The sequence below is a fragment of the Thamnophis elegans genome, chromosome 2 (genome assembly GCF_009769535.1).
Source record: "Thamnophis elegans isolate rThaEle1 chromosome 2, rThaEle1.pri, whole genome shotgun sequence".
NCBI lineage: Eukaryota > Metazoa > Chordata > Lepidosauria > Squamata > Colubridae > Thamnophis > Thamnophis elegans.
In genome coordinates this window covers 17,395,910-17,419,344 of record NC_045542.1, presented here as the reverse complement: position 1 = coordinate 17,419,344, position 23,435 = coordinate 17,395,910, and the positions used below count along the sequence as shown (strand labels likewise).

General features: G+C 38.5%; 1 protein-coding gene across 3 annotated transcripts in view; it reads right to left on the bottom strand.

Moving 5' to 3' along the window:
- LRP1 (LDL receptor related protein 1) overlaps positions 1-23,435 on the bottom strand; it is a 337,681-nt gene that overhangs the window by 224,863 nt on the left and 89,383 nt on the right. For all 3 annotated transcript variants that reach the window (XM_032212335.1, XM_032212336.1, XM_032212337.1), the window contains one exon: positions 15,955-16,092. In XM_032212335.1, the coding sequence (XP_032068226.1) occupies positions 15,955-16,092 (138 nt within the window). The remainder of the gene's footprint in view (positions 1-15,954; positions 16,093-23,435) is intronic.

Genomic DNA, 23,435 nt, shown 5'->3' with positions numbered 1-23,435 from the left:
TAAACTGGGGCCAAGGAAGAGGAGAGTCAGAGGCGCAGCTTAAGAATTATTGACTCAGTCTCTGGACCAATCAAGGCATGAGAATACCCACGACTGAGCCCTCCTGCAGGAACCATGGACAACAGCCAAGCTCAGAGAGTACCGAGGACACAGGTACAGTTAAACACTGAGTTACAAATATTCCCTTCTATCAGTAGGTACTGTGTTGATAAACTAAACTAAGAGATGATTCTGGGAAAGCCATTTGTCCTTCTCAAAGGCTTGCTTTCTTAATTCCTGAAGCCTCTGGCCAATGGAAGCCATTGCATTTATCAGGAAAGAAGAGAATTGCAGGACCCATAATCCTGATGCTTTGATCACCAAAGTGACTCTACACAGAAGCCAGAACATTTATCATGTCCTTGAACAGAAAAGGGCAGGGCCAGCAAAGGCAGCACGGAAGACACAGAGAAAACACGCTTATCACAGAAAGGGGAGGGCTACTGTTTTCACAAGTGCCACTATGACCCTGCTCTCATTGGGCAGTCATGAACTAAGATCTCAAAGAGTATAATCCTGGGTAGCAAACCTACACCGAAGGGGAAAGTAAGGAAGATGATTAGGGAATTTTCTTCAAGTTCAGACTTAACTGCAAAAGGCCACAAATTTGTTACCAATCTTTGGCAATTTTTTACAGATAGTCCCCACTTAAATCGGGACCAGAATTTCTGTCACCAAACAATGCTGCTGTAAAACATGATATCACATGACTGGATCATTTAGAGATGGCAATCCTGCCAATGCCTGTTGTCATTGTTAAGTGAGCACCTCCTCATTACTTCCTAACAGCTTCCAGTGAGTAGTCAGTGGGGAAGCCAACAGAAAGTTGGGAGTCCTGAGTGGCTCACAGTCAGGCCAGCAGCAGATAAGTGTCTGCTGTGCCATATGAATGTGACCAAGTGCTCAGGAGAGTGTAGAGCACACAAATAGCTGCTGTAAACTGTGTGTGAGTGTTGTGAGAAAGTGATGGGAACATCCACTTACAGGATGACTTGCACCCTTCTCTCCCAACTTCCCCACTGACTTTTCTTGTGGGAAGCCAGGCAAGGGAAGTTTGTAAATGATGATTACATGATTGTGGGAGAACTGGATGAGATAGAAATTCAAGGATTGTCCGTAAATACTTTTTCAGTACTGCCATAACTTTGAGTCATCACTGAATAACAAGGGCTAACTGTATCTCAATTAATATGTGGCATGAGGCTACTCTTTGGTTTTAATTTATTTATTAAATTACAAATCCATGGAAGAGTAGCTACAGTTTTTTTTCTTCACTAGTCATGATCAGAACAGGCCTTGCCTCCATGTAACCTTTGGCCAGAAATACTTTTTCCTCTATCAAATTCCTCTCTCTTCAGGTTTTTTAGTTATTGTTGTCCTTCCATTTTCATTCAATTTACAGTCATGGTCAATACTATTACCTATCAAAAGAAATTTTAAGAAATGTGAAAGTTCCATAAGAATTATATAGGGGAAAAATAATTTATATATACAGCCGGGGGGGGGGGGGAATATATATATGGGGAACTGGGAGGAAAACGTTTAGCACAGTATTAATTTATCGGTTCTTTACAGAAATTCTATATTTTTGTTTCCCAGCTCAGGGTCTTCATGTTTGATTAACTCCTGTGACGATATACCAAAAAAAACCTCTGCATCACTTTCTATTAAAGAAAGCATATTTACTACAGTATTAAATAATGTACTGCCTTGTATCAGTTTTGGCTTGCAACATTTAAAAACGCAAAATTACACAAAACAGAAAAAATTCGGGAACAATGCTAAAATCCCTCCAAATTCACAATCAATATCAGTAAACACTAAGAAAACCCCAGGAGTCCACCTTATATTGGAAAAACTATTTTGCCAAACAGCAAAAAAAATAACGCCAGTTCTAACTTCTATTAATGTTCACACGCATACATAATTCCTTCCTGTTCCCGGGTTTCATTTTTCTCTCAGGGAAGCTTTTCATATCACACAAAAAGCTGCAACAGAGAATAAACAGATGATTCATCTTCTTTTACAAGCTCAAGTCTGCCAGTGCCAACAGCCTTGCAATCAGCATGATTTAAAGAAAGTGTTGCAAATGCCATGTTATCTCATATAATTCACTCTTGGCACATAACCCCGTTTGAAGTATATCCACTGGAATTTCTTCCCATGAACAGCCAGCAGCAACACAACTGCAAATGCTATTTTATTTATTTATTTGATTTTTATCCCGCCTTTTATTACTTTTACAAATAACTCAAGGTGCTGAAAATCACCATTTTACTTCATTTTCCTTTTATATAAATTACATCACACAGTTGTCACAATAAGAAATGCATTTATGAGAAGAAATTTGGTCTCTATGAAACTGGTGTCAGATTTTCTAGGGAAAAAAATAAAGGACAAACCAGAAAAAGGAGCAAATCAGACAGAGGTTTGCAATGATAAAAAAATGCTTCCTACTGCTTTACAAAGGAAAATTCAAGAGCAGAACCAAGAAAATAAATTAAATCAATCTAAAGGACAACTTTTTGAAATAAGGCTGTTCTTTTTAAAGAAGAATATATGACCACTATATCTATTACAGGTAGTCCTCAAGTTACAACCATAATTGAGCCCAAAATTTATGTTGCTAAGTGAAACATTTATTAAGTGAGTTTTTCAGTGCTGTTGTAATTTTGAACAGTCACTAAATGAATGGTTGTAAGTCGAGAACTACCTGTATTGTGATTTCCAAATTTAGAGAAGGTTTTGCTAGAAGAACAACCTGAGGATAAATATAAAGCTATGGACATTGGACCTTTTATAAATAATAATAATAATAATAATAATAATAATAATAATAATAATATAAAAAAAACAGGAAATTGGAAGAAATTCTAAAATTAAAGCACTACCATGGAAGATAACATTATCTACAACAGTAGAGATGTGATTCTACTACAGTTACAGAAGAGATAAGGATCTGAAATATACCGGTAATCTTCTCCTCCTCCCTCATAAAAAGGCTTGTAAACAAGTTGTCATATCTGTGTAGCTAGTTATATATAGTCCGTGCTCATATGCAGGGCTCAGTTTTAGGAATGGGTTCCAGAATATTTGTTTCACCATGCTAGGGAAGCAACTGTTCTTTCCCCTTCTGCATTTAGTTTTACCCTACTTTAAAGAAATGTGAATTTAGCAGATTAAAGCAGGCCGCATCTCAATAGGCATTAGTTCAGTGTTTCTCAACCTTGGCAACTTGAAGATGTCCGGACTTCAACTCCCAGAATTGAATGCTGGCTGGGGAATTCTGGAAGTTGAAGTCCGGACATCTTCAATTTGCTAAGGTTGAGAAACACTGCATTAGTTCTTTGTCTTACAAGGCTGACTGGGTTCATATATTATACTATGCCAAGTTGTGGTTTGTTTGCTCAAGTGCAATTTATCATGTTGTGTGAACTGTGTAATTATGGCTTTGTTCAACAAATCATCCCTGAGGAGCAACCCAGTAAAAATCTCAGGCAAACCCCAATTTTTATTCCAGATTGAAAATTAGAAACTTATCTTAAATCATTTGTAGCTGCTTTCTGGTAACACATTTTCAAACTATGATATTTTTTAAAAGATTTAACAAATCCAAAGCCAATATAAATCCACTTCATGTTTCTGAACTTTGATCATTCAAGAACCAAGTTTGGAATGCATTAACAAAATTAACCTGGTTTGATATCATGCTTCCAAGAAGTTGTCCATAGGCAGCAGCAGGTCGTAGCACTCCTTGGTGTTTCTCATTATATAACTATAATAAAAAGTATAAATGAGAAATCCATTTCGGCTCATGCTAGAAGATGCCTCAGAAGGAAGCCATGGCTTGATCTAAGTTTTGCCAACAGTATTTGCACAGCATGGTAATTTTAAATCAAGGTTGGGATAAGCTTGTTTTTGCCTCAATTGTGTCATGAGAACACACACACACACCCTTACCTAAACCAAGCATAAATACAAATCATAGTTTGCAACAGTAGCTCTCAAGGCAGGTTTTTTTTAAAAAATTATAATCTGTGGCCAAACCTTAACAATTATTGCAAGCAAGCATCCCAAGTGTTGCATGTGAGCAAGCAGAGAGACCTCTCCAAGTTTTTTTTAAGCTGACAAAACATTTGTAAAACAGAAAGTTGCTTATATGCAATATTCACTCAAATTATTTTAAGCAGCTCAGTCTGTTTATAGAGGAAAGTGATTTTTTGGTTCCCTAACATTGAGCAAGAGAATGGTTGAAGGTGTGATTCCAAGCAAAACTCAGCTGAAAGCAAATTTGGAAATCCCCTTGACTTCCTCTAAAAACTAACTACAATTTCAAAGCCTTTAAGGAAGAGTGCAAGATAAAGTTATATATCTTACATATTAACAATATGCAATAGATATTGTTATCATACATTACATTCTGGAAGGACAAGATGCAATGGGTGGAAAGTAGTCGAGAGAAGCAACTTAGAACTGAGGAGAAATTTCCTGGCAGTTAGAACAATTAATCAGTGGAACAGCTTGCCTCCAGAAGTTGTGAATGCCCCAACACTGGAAGTCTTTAAGAAGATGTTGGATAGCCATTTGTCTGAAACAGTATACGTTTTTCTGTTTGAGCAGAGGGTTGTGCTAGAAGACCTCCAAGATCTTGCGCAACTCTGCTTTCTGTTCTGTTCTGGGCCTTTTGGCTAAGATCAAGTGTAGTTCTGTTATTCTGGCTGGGGATGTGTGGAAGTGAAAATCCACTCATCTTCAGTTGACAAGGTTGAGAAACACTGCTTTGAAAACAAGAGGAAAACACCTGGCCCCAGGTAACTGGTATAGCAAAGTGAAAGAGGACAGAAAGGCATCCTTCTCTCACAGTTCCTACTTCATTGGCAAATGGCATTATCAAACTCTACTGACAGCAAATGTGTTACTACTTCTGTACTACTGTACATTAGCTGTGACACTGCAGTGAAGAAAAATGGCATTTCAAAGCAGAATCTGCATCGGTCAAATAAAGGAAGGGGGTATGGTGGTTGTGGATAATGAAAGGTATAACAAGCTAAAAAGTGCCAAGTTAAGGGTAAATGGTATAGGGGTTTTTTTTGTTGTTTAATTCCTTACAAGCAGAATGGATGTATTTGAGTCTGTTCTCCTTAATCTGTAAATAAACAGCTTATCTAAATGCTTGTTCCAATTCTCTCACTTCTAAAATATATTCTTTTTCCCCATATGTTTAAATGTGTCACCTATTTCTCAACTGTTTTGATGGGGATTTTATTTGTGCAAATTTTTAGAATCCTTTGATATGCCACATTGCTATGTTTAATACGCGTGAGAAGACCAGCAAGCACCATTTTTATATGATAATTTGATGCTTGTCATTGGGAAACGTTATATATAAATGTTATATGCAAACGCACTCAAATTTAAATCATAGTTATACACATAAGAATTCAGAATCTATAAAAGTCAAATCAGCTATGCTGGACTTGTCAAGATATGTGCAGCATTTAGATCAACAGCAGGGAAGCTGTAGATTTGAATCACCTATCACACTTGTGTTCCAAATATTAACACATCCTTAATCCAAGAATAGGGAGGCGGTGGCTCAGTGGCTAAGATGCTGAGTTTGTCGATCAGAAAGGTCGGCAGTTCTGTGATTTGAATCCCTAGCGCCGCGTAACAGAGTGAGCTCTCCTTACTTATCCCAGCTTCTGCCAACCTAGCAGTTTGAAAGCACGTAAAAATGCAAGTAGAAAAATAGGGACCACCTTTGGTGGGAAGGTAACAGCATTCCGTGAGCCTTTGGCATTGAGTCATGCCGACCACATGACCACGGAGATGTCTTTGGACAGTGCTGGCTCTTCGGCTTTGAAACGGAGATGCGCACCACCCGCTAGAGTCTGGAACGACTAGAGAGGGGAACCTTTACCTTTAATCCAAGAATGGTTTTACACCCATAATAACTAGATGTTTCATCTATTTTTTTTTAAAAAAAACTAAATGAAAACTAAAAGTTTCAGAAAGCTTAATCTATGCCCTGTGCTCTATTGTGCCCTCTCAAGAAACTGCAGTCCATAAACAGAACCATGTCCATGAATTGAAACAGAACCATGTCCATGAATTGGAGGGTGTGAAGTGTCTTATATCAGCCCTTGGTTTCTATTCAATCATACTTCACATATGAGAGCTTATTCCTGCCAAGACCTCAAGATATTTGAGATGATTTAGACATTAACTTGGCTTAACATAAAGAGATCTAAAGCCTTTTGCCCTCTAACGTGCCCCTTTGCTCTTTCCTTAGCACAAGCTGCAAATAATCAAAGAAACCTATCATCTTCCCACTTTTAAATATATATATATATATAGAATAGTGTGGCTAATAGTTTGAGAATGATCAGGATAAAATTCTATTGCAAGGCCACAATTGCATTTTTGTTCTTATCAGACAACAGGTTATTATGTTCAGAGGTTTGGTAAATTTATATTCCCAGCAATTCCATCGTCCAAGAAACCTGAGAAGGGATTTATTTACAAGAATGTGTAAGTTCTTCTCTCATGCTTACCCCCTGCCAACCATAAAAAGTCCTGCCCCCAAATCAAACTGTAATATGGTTCATTTCAAGTTTACATGAGTGACAAGCTCTTAAGAATTTGAAGCGGCAAGTTCTATTAATCAATTTACATTACAGAATGTGTGTCTAATTCCCATAAGCTCTATTTAAGTGCATGCACATACACACACCCAAATAACTCAGTCTGTGTATTTTATTTTGTACCACAGATGTTGCACAAATAAAAAAAGTAGTGGTAATTTAGAGTAGGAATAATATTTTTGGCAATCAAATACTGCAAAATATTTTTTTTTAAAGAAAACTATTAAAATGTTATAACACTGAAGATAGCTAACATGTCTCCTCACAGTTTTCACTTCTCCAGACTAACCACACCCCATGCCTAACCATTCCTCATTCTTCTTCCTTCATTTATCAACCTAGTTGCTGCCTTCTGGACATGCTTGAGTTTCTCAATTTTCTTACTCAAATTCAATGTCCAGAACTGAACATAATATTCTAGGCACAGTTGACCAATGCAGAATAAAAGGAGATGATGGCTTCTCTTGAACTTGTCATTATATTTCTATTGATGTAGCCTAAAATGAATTTGTGGGGTTTTTGCAATTGTATCATACTGTTGGCTGATGTTTAGCTTGTGATCCAATGAAGTGCCCACATCTTTTTCATATATGCTGTGTCCTAGTATGGTTCCCCACCACCATCTCCAGTAGTATGATAGGCCATCAATTTTTTGTAAATCTTCACATTTGTCTCTGTCAAATACATCTTGCTGATTTTTGCTCAGTCTTCCAGCTTGTCAAGATCCTCCTGAATTTTGATGATTTCCTTTGACATATTTGTTAACAGTCTTATTTGTGTGATCTGCAAATTTGCTAATTGTATTTTTTAACCCTTCATCCAAATACATCTCTTGAAAGCACAGAACCTATAATGTAACTTATATTTCCGGACACCTCTTTCTAAGTCGCTTTCCCAAAGACAGTCAAGATTAAGTGACTGCATAATCCTGAATTTGGGAGGTGGGGTGGTAGTGGTGGTGGAAGGAAGGTTCAGGGTAGCCATACCTTAGAATTTCTTGGGATTTATCTAATGGACAGAAGGTTATAGTCTTAGTTTGGCAAGACTGTCCATTATGTGCAAACAAACAAAGAATTGAACTCGATTAGACTTTGCTGTGTCATCCCTGGGCTTGGGCCTGACATCTGATTAACTAAATTGATCATTCTATTAAAAAAGATCAGGTTGATTGAAGATGATTTGTTCCTCTGCCAAGCAGTACATTCTTTTCTTAAATGCTTAGCAACTGACTGTAAGTTTAACAATATGTTCCAGAATTTTATCCTGCATTGGTATTAAGCTGACTGGTCTGTAGTTACCCAGAGTTTTCTTCTGAATCAAGTTTGACTCCTGGTGATTATATGGATATATTTGTATTTATTTTATATTACTTTTTAAAAATTTTCTCAGTTTAGAACTCCATTCTTGTTTCTCATTTCTTTGAGTCTTTCGGAAATCCAATGTTGGAAACTTGCTTTGCCCCTTCTCAATGATTTAAGGGATTGAAGAAATTCAGAATGGGACCATGCTTTTTTTTTTAACCTGGATAGTCCAAATGTATATCTGTACCAACTTTATTTATTTATATATGTGTATATACTGTATATAATACACATATACAGTTAATATTACATTAATACCCCTACTAATACCCCTACTAGTGACTGACTTTTCTAACTAATTAACTCTGAATGGAGATTACACTCCTCACAAAGAGCTGGTATGCATTCTATGGATTCTGTTGGGCTCATGACTCTTGCTCAAGGAACAAGTGGAGGAACATGTGGCAGCTATGGTCAGGAGAGTTTTTTTCATAAATACATCCTGTGTGCCAATTGCAGCCATTCCCAGATTGGAAGGCACTGCTCAGAGCTACTCATATATAGCCACCTCCTGGCTGGACTATTGTAACGTGTTCTATGCTGCCTTTGAAGAGCATTCTGAAGCTTCAGCTAGTCTAGCATGCCATGGCACAACATGCATGTGCCACCATGGTTTCATGGGTTGCACATAGACCATGGTTTCATGTTCCCCATAGGGAACATGCTGCATGAGCCCTGTATGATATGGGAAGAGGTCTCTGTTGGACTCTCTCTCTGCCTACCTCATCACATCTGAGGGAGTGGATGGGCTCTGCTAGGTCCCCAGACCCACGCCTTCTTTGTTATGGCCCATGGTTTGTAGAATAGCCTCCCTTTGAAATATGGGCCACCCTTTTTCTATTGCCTTTTTATAAAGCCATGAAGACTTGGCTCTTCTCCCAGGCATTAATGGTGGGATTTTAGTTTGGAAGGCCTGGCATGAATGTTGTGTCTAGTGGTTTGTGTTTTTATTGAGCCCTAATGCAGTTTTACTTGATTTTCGTTTTAATATAATTAACTGCTTTTGGTATCTTGGCCACTCAAGAGATTCTTGGATACATTGGCAGTCCCATAAATTGGACAAATAAATAAAATGCTTTCTTGGCAATTACTGTTTTACATTCTAGATGCAAAAGACATCCAGAACAATAGTATCACAAGTCCCTGAATAATTCCTACAACAAAGAAAATCATATTCTGATTAAGAAATTGGGCAAATTATGTACACAGGAAATATTTACACTCTTTTAATTTTGTGTAATTCATTATATCTAAAATAATTTGAGGATAGACAAAAATGTCAGACTACATCCTTCTACCTCATAAAAAAATCTTTCTAAATAACCATCTGAAATTTTAGCAGATTTTAAGTATTTATTCACTGTTTAAAACTTTGTTATATGCCACTTAGAGTTATTTTTGGTGAGATGGACAGATGTAAAAATCAGATAGACCAGTGGTTCCCAAACTTGGCAACTTTAAGACCTGTGGACTTCAACTCCCAGAATTCTCCAGCCAGCAGAGCTGGCTGGAGAATTCTGGGAGTTGAAGTTCACAGGTCTTAAAGTTGCCAAGTTTGGGAACCACTGAGATAGACCAATAGATAAGATTATTTCTTACAAATCTTCACTGCCTGGGAGATACATGAAAGCATTAGTCCTTAAAAAAAAATTTTTTTTACAAAAAAGAACACTATTCTCATCATACCTTTTTTTCATACCAGAAAAATGTCAGAAAACAATTCCAAACATGAACTTTTCCTCTTCAGAAACCTGGTTAAGTGATACTGAGAGTCACACAGTCCTAGTGCTAGTCATGCTTCTTCTCAATTAATCAGAAAGAGATTTTCTCAGGAAAAATCAGATCTGTCACATTATCATCAGGGTTTAATTGGCTGGGCAGAGCTGGATTTCACAGGCCCATATATCCAGAGAAGGCAGACTTTAAAAAGATTTCTCAAATGAGTCACCTTGAACCAAATACATCAACCGAATCCTGGCAGTTTGTCTGCTGAGTCAGCCAGGTTACGTAAGGAGGTGCCACTCAGAAAAATTGCTGGCTCTCATTCAAATCCTAACACAACTTGAGTATGGTTAAGGTAATATTTCACTTTGTTCAGTTAACCATCAGGAAAGATACATGACAGAATGATACATGACAGAAATCAGGGGTGGGTTCCTGCCAGTTTTACTACTGATTCGCAACCCCCACATGCTCCTATGCGCGCTGAGTGTGTGTGCACTATTCAATGTAAACTGTTTTTACGCGCAATCACGAAAATCCAAAATGGTGGCGGCCCAGCAGCGGTGAGGGAACCGGTTCCGGGGCGTGGCAGGCCCGGGTCACGGCCAGTTCTGTGACCCAGACCTTAATTCCACTACCGGTTCGGCTGAACCGGGCCGAACTGGGAGCAACCCACTTCTGACAGAAATCCTGTCCCAACTGTCCCATGCTCCACATCCCTTTACAGAGCTAAGTGCCCTCTTAGTTGATGGTTCCATAAGAAACAAAAATGAAATGCCACAGGTAGCCCTCAACTTACAGCAGTTCGTTTAGTGAACTGAAAAATGTGGCTTATGACAGTTTTTCACACATTGCAGTATCCCCGTGGTCATGTGATCAAAATTCAGTCTCCTGGCAACTGACTTGTATTTAGGATGGTTGCAATGTCCCCCAGAGTCATGTGATCACCTTTTGTGACCTAGTGACAAGCAAAGTCAATGGGGAAGCCAGATTCACTTAACAACCGTGTACCTAATTTAACAAGTGCAGCGATTCACTTAACAGTGTCAATAAAGCTCGTAAAATGGGGCTTTAAAACTCCTTTAACAAATGTCTCACTTAGCCACAGAAACTTTGGACTCAATTGTGGTTTTAAGTAGAGAATGACCTAAATATTGTAAATGCATATGGAAGACTGAAAATTTTTGGAATATTGTGCTGCATAAAATATAACAAAACTCTATAGGCGTTCAGAACTATTGTCTTTATTTACCTCTTGCACTTCCATTCCACCTTTGTTTTTTTTGATATTCAATATCAGAAATGGACACAAAGCCCCCCCCCCAATGGGGATTTCGCCTGCAGCCCATCAAACCTTAGTTATGTTCCCCCAAACCCTCCAAAGCCTACTGCCAAAAAGTCATATTTAACATAATAAAGGAGGAAATATTAAATATATGAGGGGGGAAGCGGCAATATTAATGGGAGCTTTGTTCTGTTTTAAGCCAATTTTGATTTTTTGCCATGGCCAGTTGTCTGTGAGTGTGCTGGAAATTATAGGTTCAATATATCTGAAGGGCATCAAATTGGGGAAGTTCTTCTGAAAGATTTATTAAATTCTTTTTATGTGGCTTTTTGGTTTTGAACGATGCACACACACACACAACACACAACACAACACACACAACACAACACAACACACACACACACACACACACACACACACACTGCTTCTATGACTATGGCAATGCTCAGAAAGAAGGGCTACTTCTCTCACGAACTTAAAAAGCCAATTGTGAATACAGGCAGAATTGGTCAATCAAACTTCACCCGGCATGCAACAGAGTTGTTGACATGGTAGAGAGAAATATATACATCTGTCTTCCAAACGTAAAAATAAAGTTCTGGTCACCATGTTCTCTGACAGCTAACCTATTTTATTTTATAAACTCGGAGAAGCAAATGTACTTTTTTCTTTTTCCATTTTAGAGAAACATACCTTCTCCACCTTGATCCAGCAAGCTTTCACTTGAAAGCAGCCTCTCGTTTCTTGGCCCTGACTACCCCAAAACCCTATTTCCAGTAGTCTCCAGTTCTGGAGAAGAGTTGCCTATGTCTTCAATGGACACCATGCTCGCTATGTGACTAAGAAAGTTTAAAAGATTACAAAACCATCAAAGTCCTGGTTTTATGAGCAATAAAAAGCAAAGAGAAGGAAGGCGAATAAAGGTAGGAATTTGACCTAATAAAACAAATCAACAATGGTGAACAAGTCTGGACTTGGTAGCTAAAGGCCACAAATAAAACATTTCTGATTGGACCTACATTTCATGGGAGAGGGATTATTCTTTTTAGTTGTCTTAAGCCTGTGGTTTTTTTTAACACGTCCAAGGCAGCTTAGAAAGATTAAGAGAGAAAGAGCCATTCATTCAGCCTTATTATCTAGAAGCCTTCAAAACAAAAGAAAAAGAAATGGGGGTAGCTGGGCTAGGCATCCAAATTGCACTAGAGGTCACGCCATGATCTAACTGGGACTTAGGATAACTTTGACAAAGAAAGACAAAGAAGTGAATGGCGGCAAGTTCAGCACTTGCTAGGACTTCAGATTCTCTATGGGTTGCCACTATTACCCCTATCATCAGGAGTTACACCTCATCACTAGAGTGGAAAAGCAATGAGCCAGGGTGATGCAGTGGTTAGAGTGCAGTACTGCAATTTGGCAGTTTAAATCTCACCAGGCTTAAGGTTGACTCAGCCTTCCATCCTCCCAAGGTGGGTAAAATGAGGACCCAGATTGTTGGGGGAAATATGCTGACTCTGTAAACCGCCTAGAAAGGGCTGTAAAGCGGTACATGTCTAAGTCAATGGGTCTCAACCTTCCTAATGCTGTGACCCTTTAATACAGTTCCTCATGTTGTGGTGACCCCTTACTACAAAATTATTTTATGTTTTCTGTATTTTTTAGAAAATATGTGTTTTCCGATGGTCTTAGGCGATTCCTGTGAAAGGGTTGTTCGACCCCCAAAGGGGTCCCGACCCACAGGTTGAGAACCACTGGTCTAAGTACTATTGCTATCTTCCAGTTATTTCAGAATTATAACTCCTAATAACCCCAGATAGCGTAGCCAAAGATGAAGAAAGCTGGAGGATCAGTTCAACAATATCCGTAGGGTTAATTATCTTCTCAGTCTTGCCTTATGCTGCTTTTAAAAACCACGCAGATGGGTCTCTGCAACCTGCTTTCCTAATCACAGCCTCCTCTTTTCACACATATAGAACAGCAGGAGATGTCATTCAATCTATGTTTTTATTTTGCTGGCACAGAAACACAGCAACAACCAGCCCGCTCTCTCTTGCTTTTGATGCCGGTCATAGAAGAATAAATGTCCCTTCTTCTATGTCCAGCACAGACTGCTCCTTTCATTCTCTGCCAACCTTTCTGGTAGAAGTCTAAATGTTTATCTGGCTATGGCTACAGAAACTACCAATATCTTAATAGTTCAATAAAATTGATATGAAAATAGCTTACAGGATTATTGATACACTATACTATATTGAGGGATAAGTATAGGTGTAGATAAGAATGTGTAATTCAGAGAAATATGTTTGAGGACCAAATACAGGTAGCCCTTGATTTACAACAGTCCATTTAGTGACCATTCAAAGTTACAACGGCACTGAAATAAAGTGAGTTATGACCGTTTTTCACACTTATGACCATTGCAGCATCCCTGTGATCATGTGATTTACATTTCGATGCTTCACAACTGACACATTTATGACAGTCACAGTGTCCCGGGGGTCATGTGATCCCCCTTTTATGACCTTCTGACTCAAGTGAAGACTCTGGGGAAACCAGATCCACTTAACAACCATTTCACTCATTTAAGAACTTCAGCCATTCACTTAACAAATGGGGTGAGAAAAGTCATAAAATGGGGCAAGTCTCACTTAATGAAGTTCTCACCAACGTAGGTTTTCGGGTCAACTGTGGTCGTAACTTGAGGACTGCCTGTAAGACATTCAGGTTACATTGCCCTCAATCGCACACAAGATTCTGCATCGAGCATAGCCATCCATGGAGGTGCCGGTATTGGCATCCTGTTATTTCTCCCTCCCGCAAACGAAAGCTGTGTTCAAAGTTCACTCCAGGACAGATGCCTGCAGGTGAGTAATCTGCGCATGTGACAAAGCTCTGAAATGCTCCAACATTCAACTTCTCTGAGAGTGAGTTATCCAATAGGATTACAGAGCAAGGTTATAAAAAATAAAAATGGGCCTCTTTGATCTACGGGAGTATGAAACCTCCCAGGAGCATTAAACACCTCCCAAGGACAATGTGGCTATTTAGCCACCTGCAAGGAAACCGAAATAAAAGTTTTGGGGTTTGGAGGGTTTTTGTTTTCCTTCTGTACACTTGTTTCTCCTGAGCTGCTCAAGGTGCCGGCGCTGCACCCTGCTTAATCCCTGCTTAATTTCTATGTCGGCTCACTTGAAAGAGAACTTGACTGAACTCCTAACAAGTGTGCACAGAGCTGACCATACTAATTAATATGCAAATCAGTCTGCTAACCACCCCGTTTCTTTCTTCTATCAAGAGCCTATCTCTTATTTAGATTATACTGATAAATTGTAAGCTAATAATTAATCTCTTCCTTGGGGAATATTCACTTTGATTTACTTATGGTTTTCATGACAGTGGGTTTTTTAAAAGTATGATTCTCTGTCTTGAACTCTCTTCAAATATTTTTCCAACTATTTACATAAGCCTTGCAGGAAGATAGAAGGATGGACTGAAGTAACGTTTAACAAAAAAAAAAGTATCTGTGTCCTTCAGTATATACAACTTTTTATTGTCTGTTTCTGGCTTATATTTCCTATTTTCATCTGAATCACTTCATTTTCCTCTTAATTTATGCTGTTTTTACATCTTGCTCCCTCTTAAATGCCTTTTATAATGTTATTTACAGAAGAATGAAATTACGACCCAGTCAAGGATGTATACAAATGCATATAAAGCATAGTGGCATGACCTCTGTTACAGATATATACAGTACATCTAAAGAGTAGTAAATATAATATGTTTGATTAGCAATACAGTAAGAATTAACAGGAATTTTGACTTCCTCTTTTTCAGAGAAAATAGTAATCTTGAAATAATTTCTAAGCTCATGTCTGAAAGCTAATTATTCTGAGCTGTTATTCATTTATTAGATGTTTTGTTTTATACTGAGCAAAAACCAAAATTAGAAATGACAGTAATATACACTATTCCTACAATACTCTTCTGTGTACTTTTAAGTGTACGACTTCATTTTCTCATTTTAAAAAAATGTGATGATTCCGATCTTTTCCCACCTCTTTTCACTGTACAGACATTACTCTGCTTACAAACAGATTACGTTCCGAGAGGCTGTTCACAAGCCTGTTTTGTTCACAAGTCCAAACTAGTGTAAAAAAAAAACATGTCCAGTAGAGTACTTACCTTACATAAGTGACACAGCATCATGGTAAAACTTGATAGTTATGGTGATGGTGTTGGCTCATCCTTTGAAGGTTTTCTACTTTCTGGAAGTGAATTTAGGGTAGTGGTCTTCCTCTTTTCTTCATAGAGGACACTGTAGCAGCAGATCGCATGAAGGGCAGACATTCTGGTGAAGTGCTCAAGATTAGGGTCCTGCATCTTGCACAATGACAGCACTTTCTTCGTCAAGCTTGGTCTGGGATCACTTCAATGGTTCAATCTCTCCTTCTCCTTTTCCTCCTCCTCTTTTTTTTTTTTTTTTTTGGCTGACTTTCCATGAGGTTGAATTATAAAGTCAGGAGAAGACAGGAAAAGATTGGCTTCCTGCATGCTGCAGTACAGATGTGGCACATTGGAAACTAATCCTTTCCCAACTTCTCTTGACGTCTGGGACCTTCTAAGATGGACTTGTGGACCGGTTTGTTCATATCAGTCAACATTCACAACTCAAAAGTTTGTATGTAGAGTAATATCTATATCTCTTTAGATATATTTAGTTACTATTAATTGTGCTTCTTTGATCACTTGCTATCCTACTAATAGCAAACTTTTACTTTTCTTCTTAACCCAATCAAAATTATCTCAGTCTTTTTGCTGCCAGGTCACAATGGCAGCTTGTATCTGATTTTTTTTTTAACACCAAGAATTCCTAATTAGCTGGCATTTACCCAACTGTACAACTTACCTCTACAGTGTGCGCCTTCATCTGAAGCATCTGCGCAGTCACGTTCGCCATTGCAAAGCTTTGTCATGGGTATGCAACGATCAGTCCCCAGGCAGTTGTAATAGTTTGGATGGCATATCGACACCCTGCTATGTGGACCTGAAAAATAGGAAGAGCCATTGCCATTATGAGGGTCTCCAAGGGTCTCAGCACAAATATTTTACAGAAGATCCTAGAAAAAGGAATAGAGCCTCATGTGTATAGATGATGCTTAGACACATACTGTGCGTTCCTTTATATCTAGAAAACAGAATGCATGCGATCATATAATTACTAAGGAAATGAATGTGAGAATACAAACAGGCATAATGCTAGTCTTCACTCCAAGTGACCTGAGTGAAACGCAGGCACAATTATTCTATTCCTGGTAAATGTTAGTTTAAAGCAGGGGTGTCAAACTCAATTTCATTGAGGCCCGCATCACGGTTGTGTTGTTGACCTGGAGGGGGGGAGGGGTGGTTTCCAGGATGGGCATGGCCAGCTTGACGTCACTCATGTCAGGGGCATCTGTGGTGGCCTGAGCACTCTGCCAGTGAAAACGGGCTCCTGAGCTCCATTTTTGGCTGGGATGGCTTCCTGCAACCCTCTGCCAGCAAAAAGAGGAGCTGGGGGTGGGGGACACACATGGCTCACCCAAGCTCCATTTTCACTGGCAGAGGCACTGCAGGCCAGTTGTTCGCTTTTCCAGGGCACCCTCAAGGGCCAGGTCCAAGCACCCCGCAGGCTGGACTGGCTCACAGACCTTGAATTTGACACTCTTGGTTTAAAGCAAATATTTACTCCTTTTGAGTCTTAAAATTAATTTGAATTCACCTAGGAATTTTTCAGGTGGCTTGGAGCGCAAAGGGTTTTAAAGGATTGGAACCATGCTGACATATGGTAGCTGCAGTCCAGAATATTTGGAGGGCACAAAGCTACCTACTGCTGACCCAGATCCTTTTTCCACAAGGCAATGAAATCTCAGATTGTGTTTCCAAGGGAAACATACCAAGCAAATGAGTTTGAGTAACTCTGTATTAAAGATTAATTAAGCCAAATTCTTTTATGGCTCAAGTTAGAAGACTTGGTATGTACTGATCCATCAGTCAAAGTATTCTGCCATGTAGAATAGTCCTTCCATCAGCCACTTAATCATTACCGGCACGAGGAACCTTAACAGACCATTTTACTTATTTTAAAAGCTAATAAATTAGGTAATTAATTTCATGTGACAGGTTTGTGGTACACCCCAAAGGGTTGCATTAGACAGGAATTGTTAACATTATAAAAACCACTTTTAAAGGTGGTGTTCTTCTGCCCATAAATATATGGCCTCTCTAATTGAGTTGGCTACAATCCAGAAATAAATACAATTGAAAAAGGAAGAATTAAGAAGGAGGTCTGAACTGAGAGTCTAAAATGCTAAGCACGGATGAAATTTTAAGGGCAAAAACAACAGAAGATTCAATTTAAAAAAAAAAACTTTTAACTTGATGTCACAGAATGTTTCTGCTAAAACATCCAGATTTCTACTACTGTACTATGCAATTATTATTAATATTAAATGGCAACTGTTATTGTTACTACTGCTAGCAATTCTCTAATTGTGAGAATCAGAAATGGAAACCAGGATTACGAACAAAAGACCTTGGGCCAATCAGGTTCTCTCAGGCAATGGCAATTGCAAACCACTTCTGAAAGTGATTGGATGACTATATCTTTATCTAAATTCAGCACAATTCAAAATCTTTACAAACCTCCTAACATAAGCCACTCTGTGCTAATGCTTATAATTCCAATAGCCACCAGCATCAATAAGGGCCACATTAACTGAGATTTAAAACAGAAGTTGCTTAGCATCTTCTGTTTCTTTTCCACAGAGTAAATAATTCTTTCTATGCTTTAGCTTTGCAACCTTTGCCACCAAATACCCTAACTTCTCCTCTCACTCAGTTACTTTTGTACAAGCAAGAATATTCCAAATTGAGTTTTAAAAAATGTTGCGTAATGTAGTACATATTAAACCACATGTTGAATCTGTACCTTTACCATGTACAGTAGCTTTATAATTTAGCTAAAAATGACAGAAATAAAAGACTAAGTCTAGACTAAACCATTGTGCAGAGTCTTAAGGTTGTTACAGGTAACATCTTTATTCTCCAGACACTTTTGTTTGACAATATACATTATATACCATACATACATACATACATACATACATACATACATACATACCCCTCTGCTTGCAAAAAAAGAGAAACTCCATTACTGCCCCCGAAAAATATATTTTTAAGATAGGAAAACTTCCTAAAGTTAAACATAGCTAAACATCTCAGGATACAGAGTTTAACCTCACCCAACCCTGTACAATAATGATAAGCCATCATCCTTAATGGAAGAGCTGCTCTACAAATGGGCAAGAGATAGCCAAGCTAGTCTCTTCCAATAGTCAAGGATAGCAAGAATTGTAATCCAAAACATCTGAAAGACATCAGATTACCCGTTGTAAAATTTAGGCCATGGCTACCTTCTCTCCCAAATGTGTCCAAACTTTCACCAAGGACTTTGGCTTAGCCCAGAGCAATCACACATATAATGCAAATCTGAGTCCTTTATTTACTGATGATCGTGGGGGGTGGGGGGTGGATCTGAATCCTATAGTAGCTTATATATTATCTCTGTTAGCAACACAATCCTTATAAGGCAGGGGTGGGCTGCTGCCAATTCGCCTGGGCTCGGGAGAACCCGTAGCTAACATTATGGCCGGTTTGGAGAACCTCCAAATCCTACCCCTGGCTGGCTCTGCCCACCCCTCCCCTCCCGGGACTCACCACATGGCCCATTTGGGATGTGAGGTAAATGCAGGGCCCGTGCGGAGGCTCAGGGAGGGGAAAAAACGGACCGCCTGGAAGTTCCGGAAGGCTGAAAATGGGCCCGTTTCTAGTCTCGGAGGGCCTCTGGAGTTTGGGGGAAGCAGTTTTTTTTCCCTCCCAGAGGCTAGAGGAAGGCCTCCAGAGCCTGGGGAAGGCAAAAATAGCCCCCCTCCTCCCGCCGTGGTGCAGGAGGCCAACTATGCGACACCTACCATGTTCACACCCACCTAGCAATCAGGCAGAGAGCCCGTTGCTGAAATTTTTGAAGCCCACCTCTGTTAAAAAGATGTTGTAAGAGAGAACATTCCAGAAAGGAAAAGAGTTGAGGAGACAAGAAAGTGTGCAAGCTCAGGCACTTATTGTTAAAAACATCTTCTGATCCCCTGCTGAAATGAGAAGGAGAGGGATGGCAGAAGAAGCTGGTCTTTCAGAAAATTTGTACAAACAATCCTGCTTTCCTTCTCATCCTCAGCTGCAACCTCTTCAGTTGGTTGCCTTTAGACGACAGTGAAGCTACTTGATCTAAGGCTGATCAGTGGTTGGTGCCTGTGTTAATAAATATTTATGCTTTGTCTAGAAAGCTCAGAGGGAAGTCCCGGTAGGTATTGCCCCAAATTTGTCAACAGTCCAAAACCTTAATTAATAATTAGTGTCTGCATTTAAATTAATAGGTGCTTTTTAAAATCGGTGGGAACAATCAAGAAGAGGCTAAATGAGCAATAATGAGCTCATCCCAACCAGGGGCTCCATTGTTTGGAATATGCTGGAAATTTCTTGGTGTTTGCCTGCAAATGTATGTAAGCTTAGCTTTATAAAGCTAACCGGTTGGATATTAACAATGACACCTCCAGCTTTCCTCTCCTGTTTCCTTTATCTCCAAATCCTGTCTGGGGTAACTCTTGCTTGTCATTGCTAAGACAAGACTGAGAAGTTCTCCATCTTCTGGAGCTGTTTAGCCAGTCCTTTCTCATGCCACTATGGCACCGTGCTGACGCCCCCTTATCTTTCTAAGGTTAGAAGGTTTTCCCTTGAACCCCCCCCCCAAATGAATTTCTAGTGTTGGGGATAACAGCTCACTTTCTAATATCAATGTTAGCAACATCAATGATGTTGGCACATGAGATAAGCTTCATAAATTAGGATCCCTCTTTTTTTCATGTTTTTCAACAATAGTTCTGTGCTGACCAAAATAAAATGCATTCCATTATTGTTTTTTGAATGTTGGCTTTTACTTAGTTTATTAATGTCATCTAGTCTTTACCCAAGCTCTCTAAGTTGATTTAGAACGCTAGGAACTATAATCCAACACACTTAAGACCGCATCAAATTGGGAAAAATATATCTATGTGCTCTTTAATAAGCACAGAATCATGCTATGTAAAATACACAATCCACATTTTTTCCTGAAATCTAAATTGCAGTTAGCAAGTCAGCTAAACTGCCTTAATGTATTATTTTGTTCATAGATCAAATTTTGGTGAAGGGCAAGGAAAATGGAATATAATAATTTGAGTTATGAACTTCAACAAGGCACCATTTCTCCCTTAATAAGCAGCGTATTTTAACTGTCCACAGAATTGAAGCTTCTTTTTTTTAAGTTTTATAGTTGACCAGGGTAATTATTATTGATTATATTTGGTAAGTGCTCCAGTGAGCAAGCGTTTGATACTAAAACTCATAGCAAAATTGCATTTGTTAATTTTGCAACCAGAAAATAGTAAAAATATTATTATAGCTACTTTGATCTTCCACAGGTTCTTCCATTAGACACCAAATAGCAATGTGGAAAAACTAACAATGTTTGAATATTTGAATTGATTCAATTCTCAAATTCAGAGGCAAACTGAGATCAACTGGAATTTGACATTGTCAGTGTCTCATTCCAGAGGCACATTTATACAAAAGACATTTAACATCTGGCCTCTGTCGAATATTTCACAATGATTGCACCATTTTGAAATATTGCCCTGGAGAAATTTGGCAGACATCCCAGAGGCCAAATCCGTTTTCTTGTTATAATCAGGAATTAATTGCACTGGGCCAAAAGATGAAGAATTTGTTTGGTCCCAGTTTTCTTGCAGCTAAAAACAAAGATCCAGGTGGGTCAGTCTGAAAGCTCACCTAGCCCAAGATCCTGCTTCTCACAGGAGCCATCTAGATGTTTTTAGTAAACTCCTCAAGCAGAACATGACTACAATAGCACCTTCCCTTGCCCTTACTTCAGACGTGACATCGAGAGCCTATACTTGTGAACCTGATAATCACAAACAACATCATGACTCAGGCATCGATATCTTTCTCCGCTATGAATCGGCATCATCTCCTTTTAAGGCTAAGTTGGGACAATCAGCCCTTCCCATCTTGCTGGAACAAATTCCAATCCTTTGCTATCTATACTGCGGAGAATAGCGAGAATAGTGCTCAGTTTTATCTTCCGTGAATCTCGCTTCATTCAGTTTACTGGATAACCTTTTGGGGATAAAATTATAAAGTGGAAATAACCCTTCATCCTATCAAATTTCTCTATAATGTGTATCATTTTATGCATACTTTGTATCTTTCTTTTTTCTGATGCTGAAAAGCTTGACATGCCATTCTTCATGGCAAGTTACTTCTGCCCCTAAAATCATTTTAGTTCCTTTTTCACTATGTCTATTCCATCTCTTCAGTATTCTTTTCCAAGTAACAGTCTGTACTATTTATAATGTGGTTGTATCACACATTTGTATAAAGGCGGCTTTAATTTTAATTTCTTTCCTGGTTATTCTAAGAATTTTTTAATGGATTTTTCTTCAGTAGCACTCTTCTCTTATATCCTTGATAATTTTTAACAGTGGTTTCTATTAGCCATTAAACTATCCAGCCTATAGTTTCCTGGATAATCCCTAGAACTTTCTGAGAAATGATCTGGTGATTTGACTAATTGTAATTTTATAAAAAGATCGGAATTTTGTTTCTTAACACTACTTTTTATAGGCAAGTCCATTTTGAAAATGTCAGTTATATTTGTGCCACATTTTCTGTGACAGATACAAAGAAGTCATTCAGCATCTTTTCAATCACTTAGGATATTTTTAACAGACTCCACAGCCAACCTCTTGTGAAATAGTTTCTTGTTTCATGCATGCACACACACAAACGCACACACAGGCATTTTGTATTTCCTTTTATTCCCTATTCTATTTATTCAGCTTATAAAAATAACTATAATGGCCACAAATACATCTCAGTAATAATACCAAAGCATCCACTGAAACATATTAAATTAGACAAATCAAAATCATCCACTACAATATATTAAGCCTAATCATCAATCAAAAAAAGCCTTTCAGAAAAGCTTGAAAAATCCTTTTTTCCCTGATCTGTATGAATGCAAATAGAGGAAGATCTTTTTTAAAAATAAAGAAGAGTTTATAAGCTGTTAAGAAAGAAGAAAAAGCCTTAAGAAAAAAGCCTTTCCTTTTGTATTCAAAAATTCCCATCTGGGAATATACCATCAACCATTCTAACTTGAATTTTTATAGTTGAAAAACATTGCTATTTTCCTTCTTCTCCCTGGAAGATCTCTCTATTGTGATTTCATCCCACGCCTAAGTCTCAGTCCAATCCAACTTATCTCTGTTTGTTGCAGACAAAAACTGAGGAGTCCTATGTCTACTTTCTTAAGATAATGGATGAAAGGTGAGACATAAATCTTAATGAATTAACTCACAGTCCCAAAGCTCACACAGAGCAGGGCAACTAGTGGATTTAATTTTTTTTCTCTCCCATTCTTGGTTTAATTATGAAGGTTATAAGTTAGGTAGCAGGGAACTACAGATAGTCCTTGACTTATGACCATAACTGAGCCCAGAATTTATATTGCTAAATGAGTAATTTATTAAGTAGGTTTTGCCCCATGTTACGAATCTTCTTGCCACATTTGTTAAGTGAGTCACTGCAGTTGTTAAATTAGTAACACAGTTGTTAAGTGAATCTGGCTTCCCCATTGACTTTGCTTGTCAGAAGGTCATAAAAGGTGATCACACGACACCAGGACAACCGTCATAAATATGAACCAGTTGCCAAGCATCTGAATGTAAATCATATGGCTAAAGGGATGCTGCAATAGTCATAAGTGAGAAAAATGGTCATGTCCCTTTTTTCAGTGTCACTGAACTTTGAACAGTCACTAAATGAACTGTTGTAAGTCAAGGACTACCTTTATTTGATGCACAACATGCATCAATGGTTTGTTTTCAACCATTCCTGAAATTTCCTACTATCTACTGAATGCTTGCAGGCTAGTCTAAAAAACGTCTTCCATTGGCATTTCATGCAAATCAAAACAATGTTGAGGCTCTTCTTCTGCCAAGGGACACTATCTAGCATTTATAAAGAAGTCCAAACTTTCTTTTAACGTGTCCAAATAGAGCTTGTGGAGCAGCAGGGAAGGCATTTTGACCATTCTCTACCATACTTATTATGGGGAAAGGAACATGGTTCAATGACTGAGCACATACTTTATAGGCAGAAAGCCCAAGATTCAGACTCTAGCAGCTTCACTTAAGAGAATTAATAATCCATATGATGTAAAATTCTCTGCTGGAT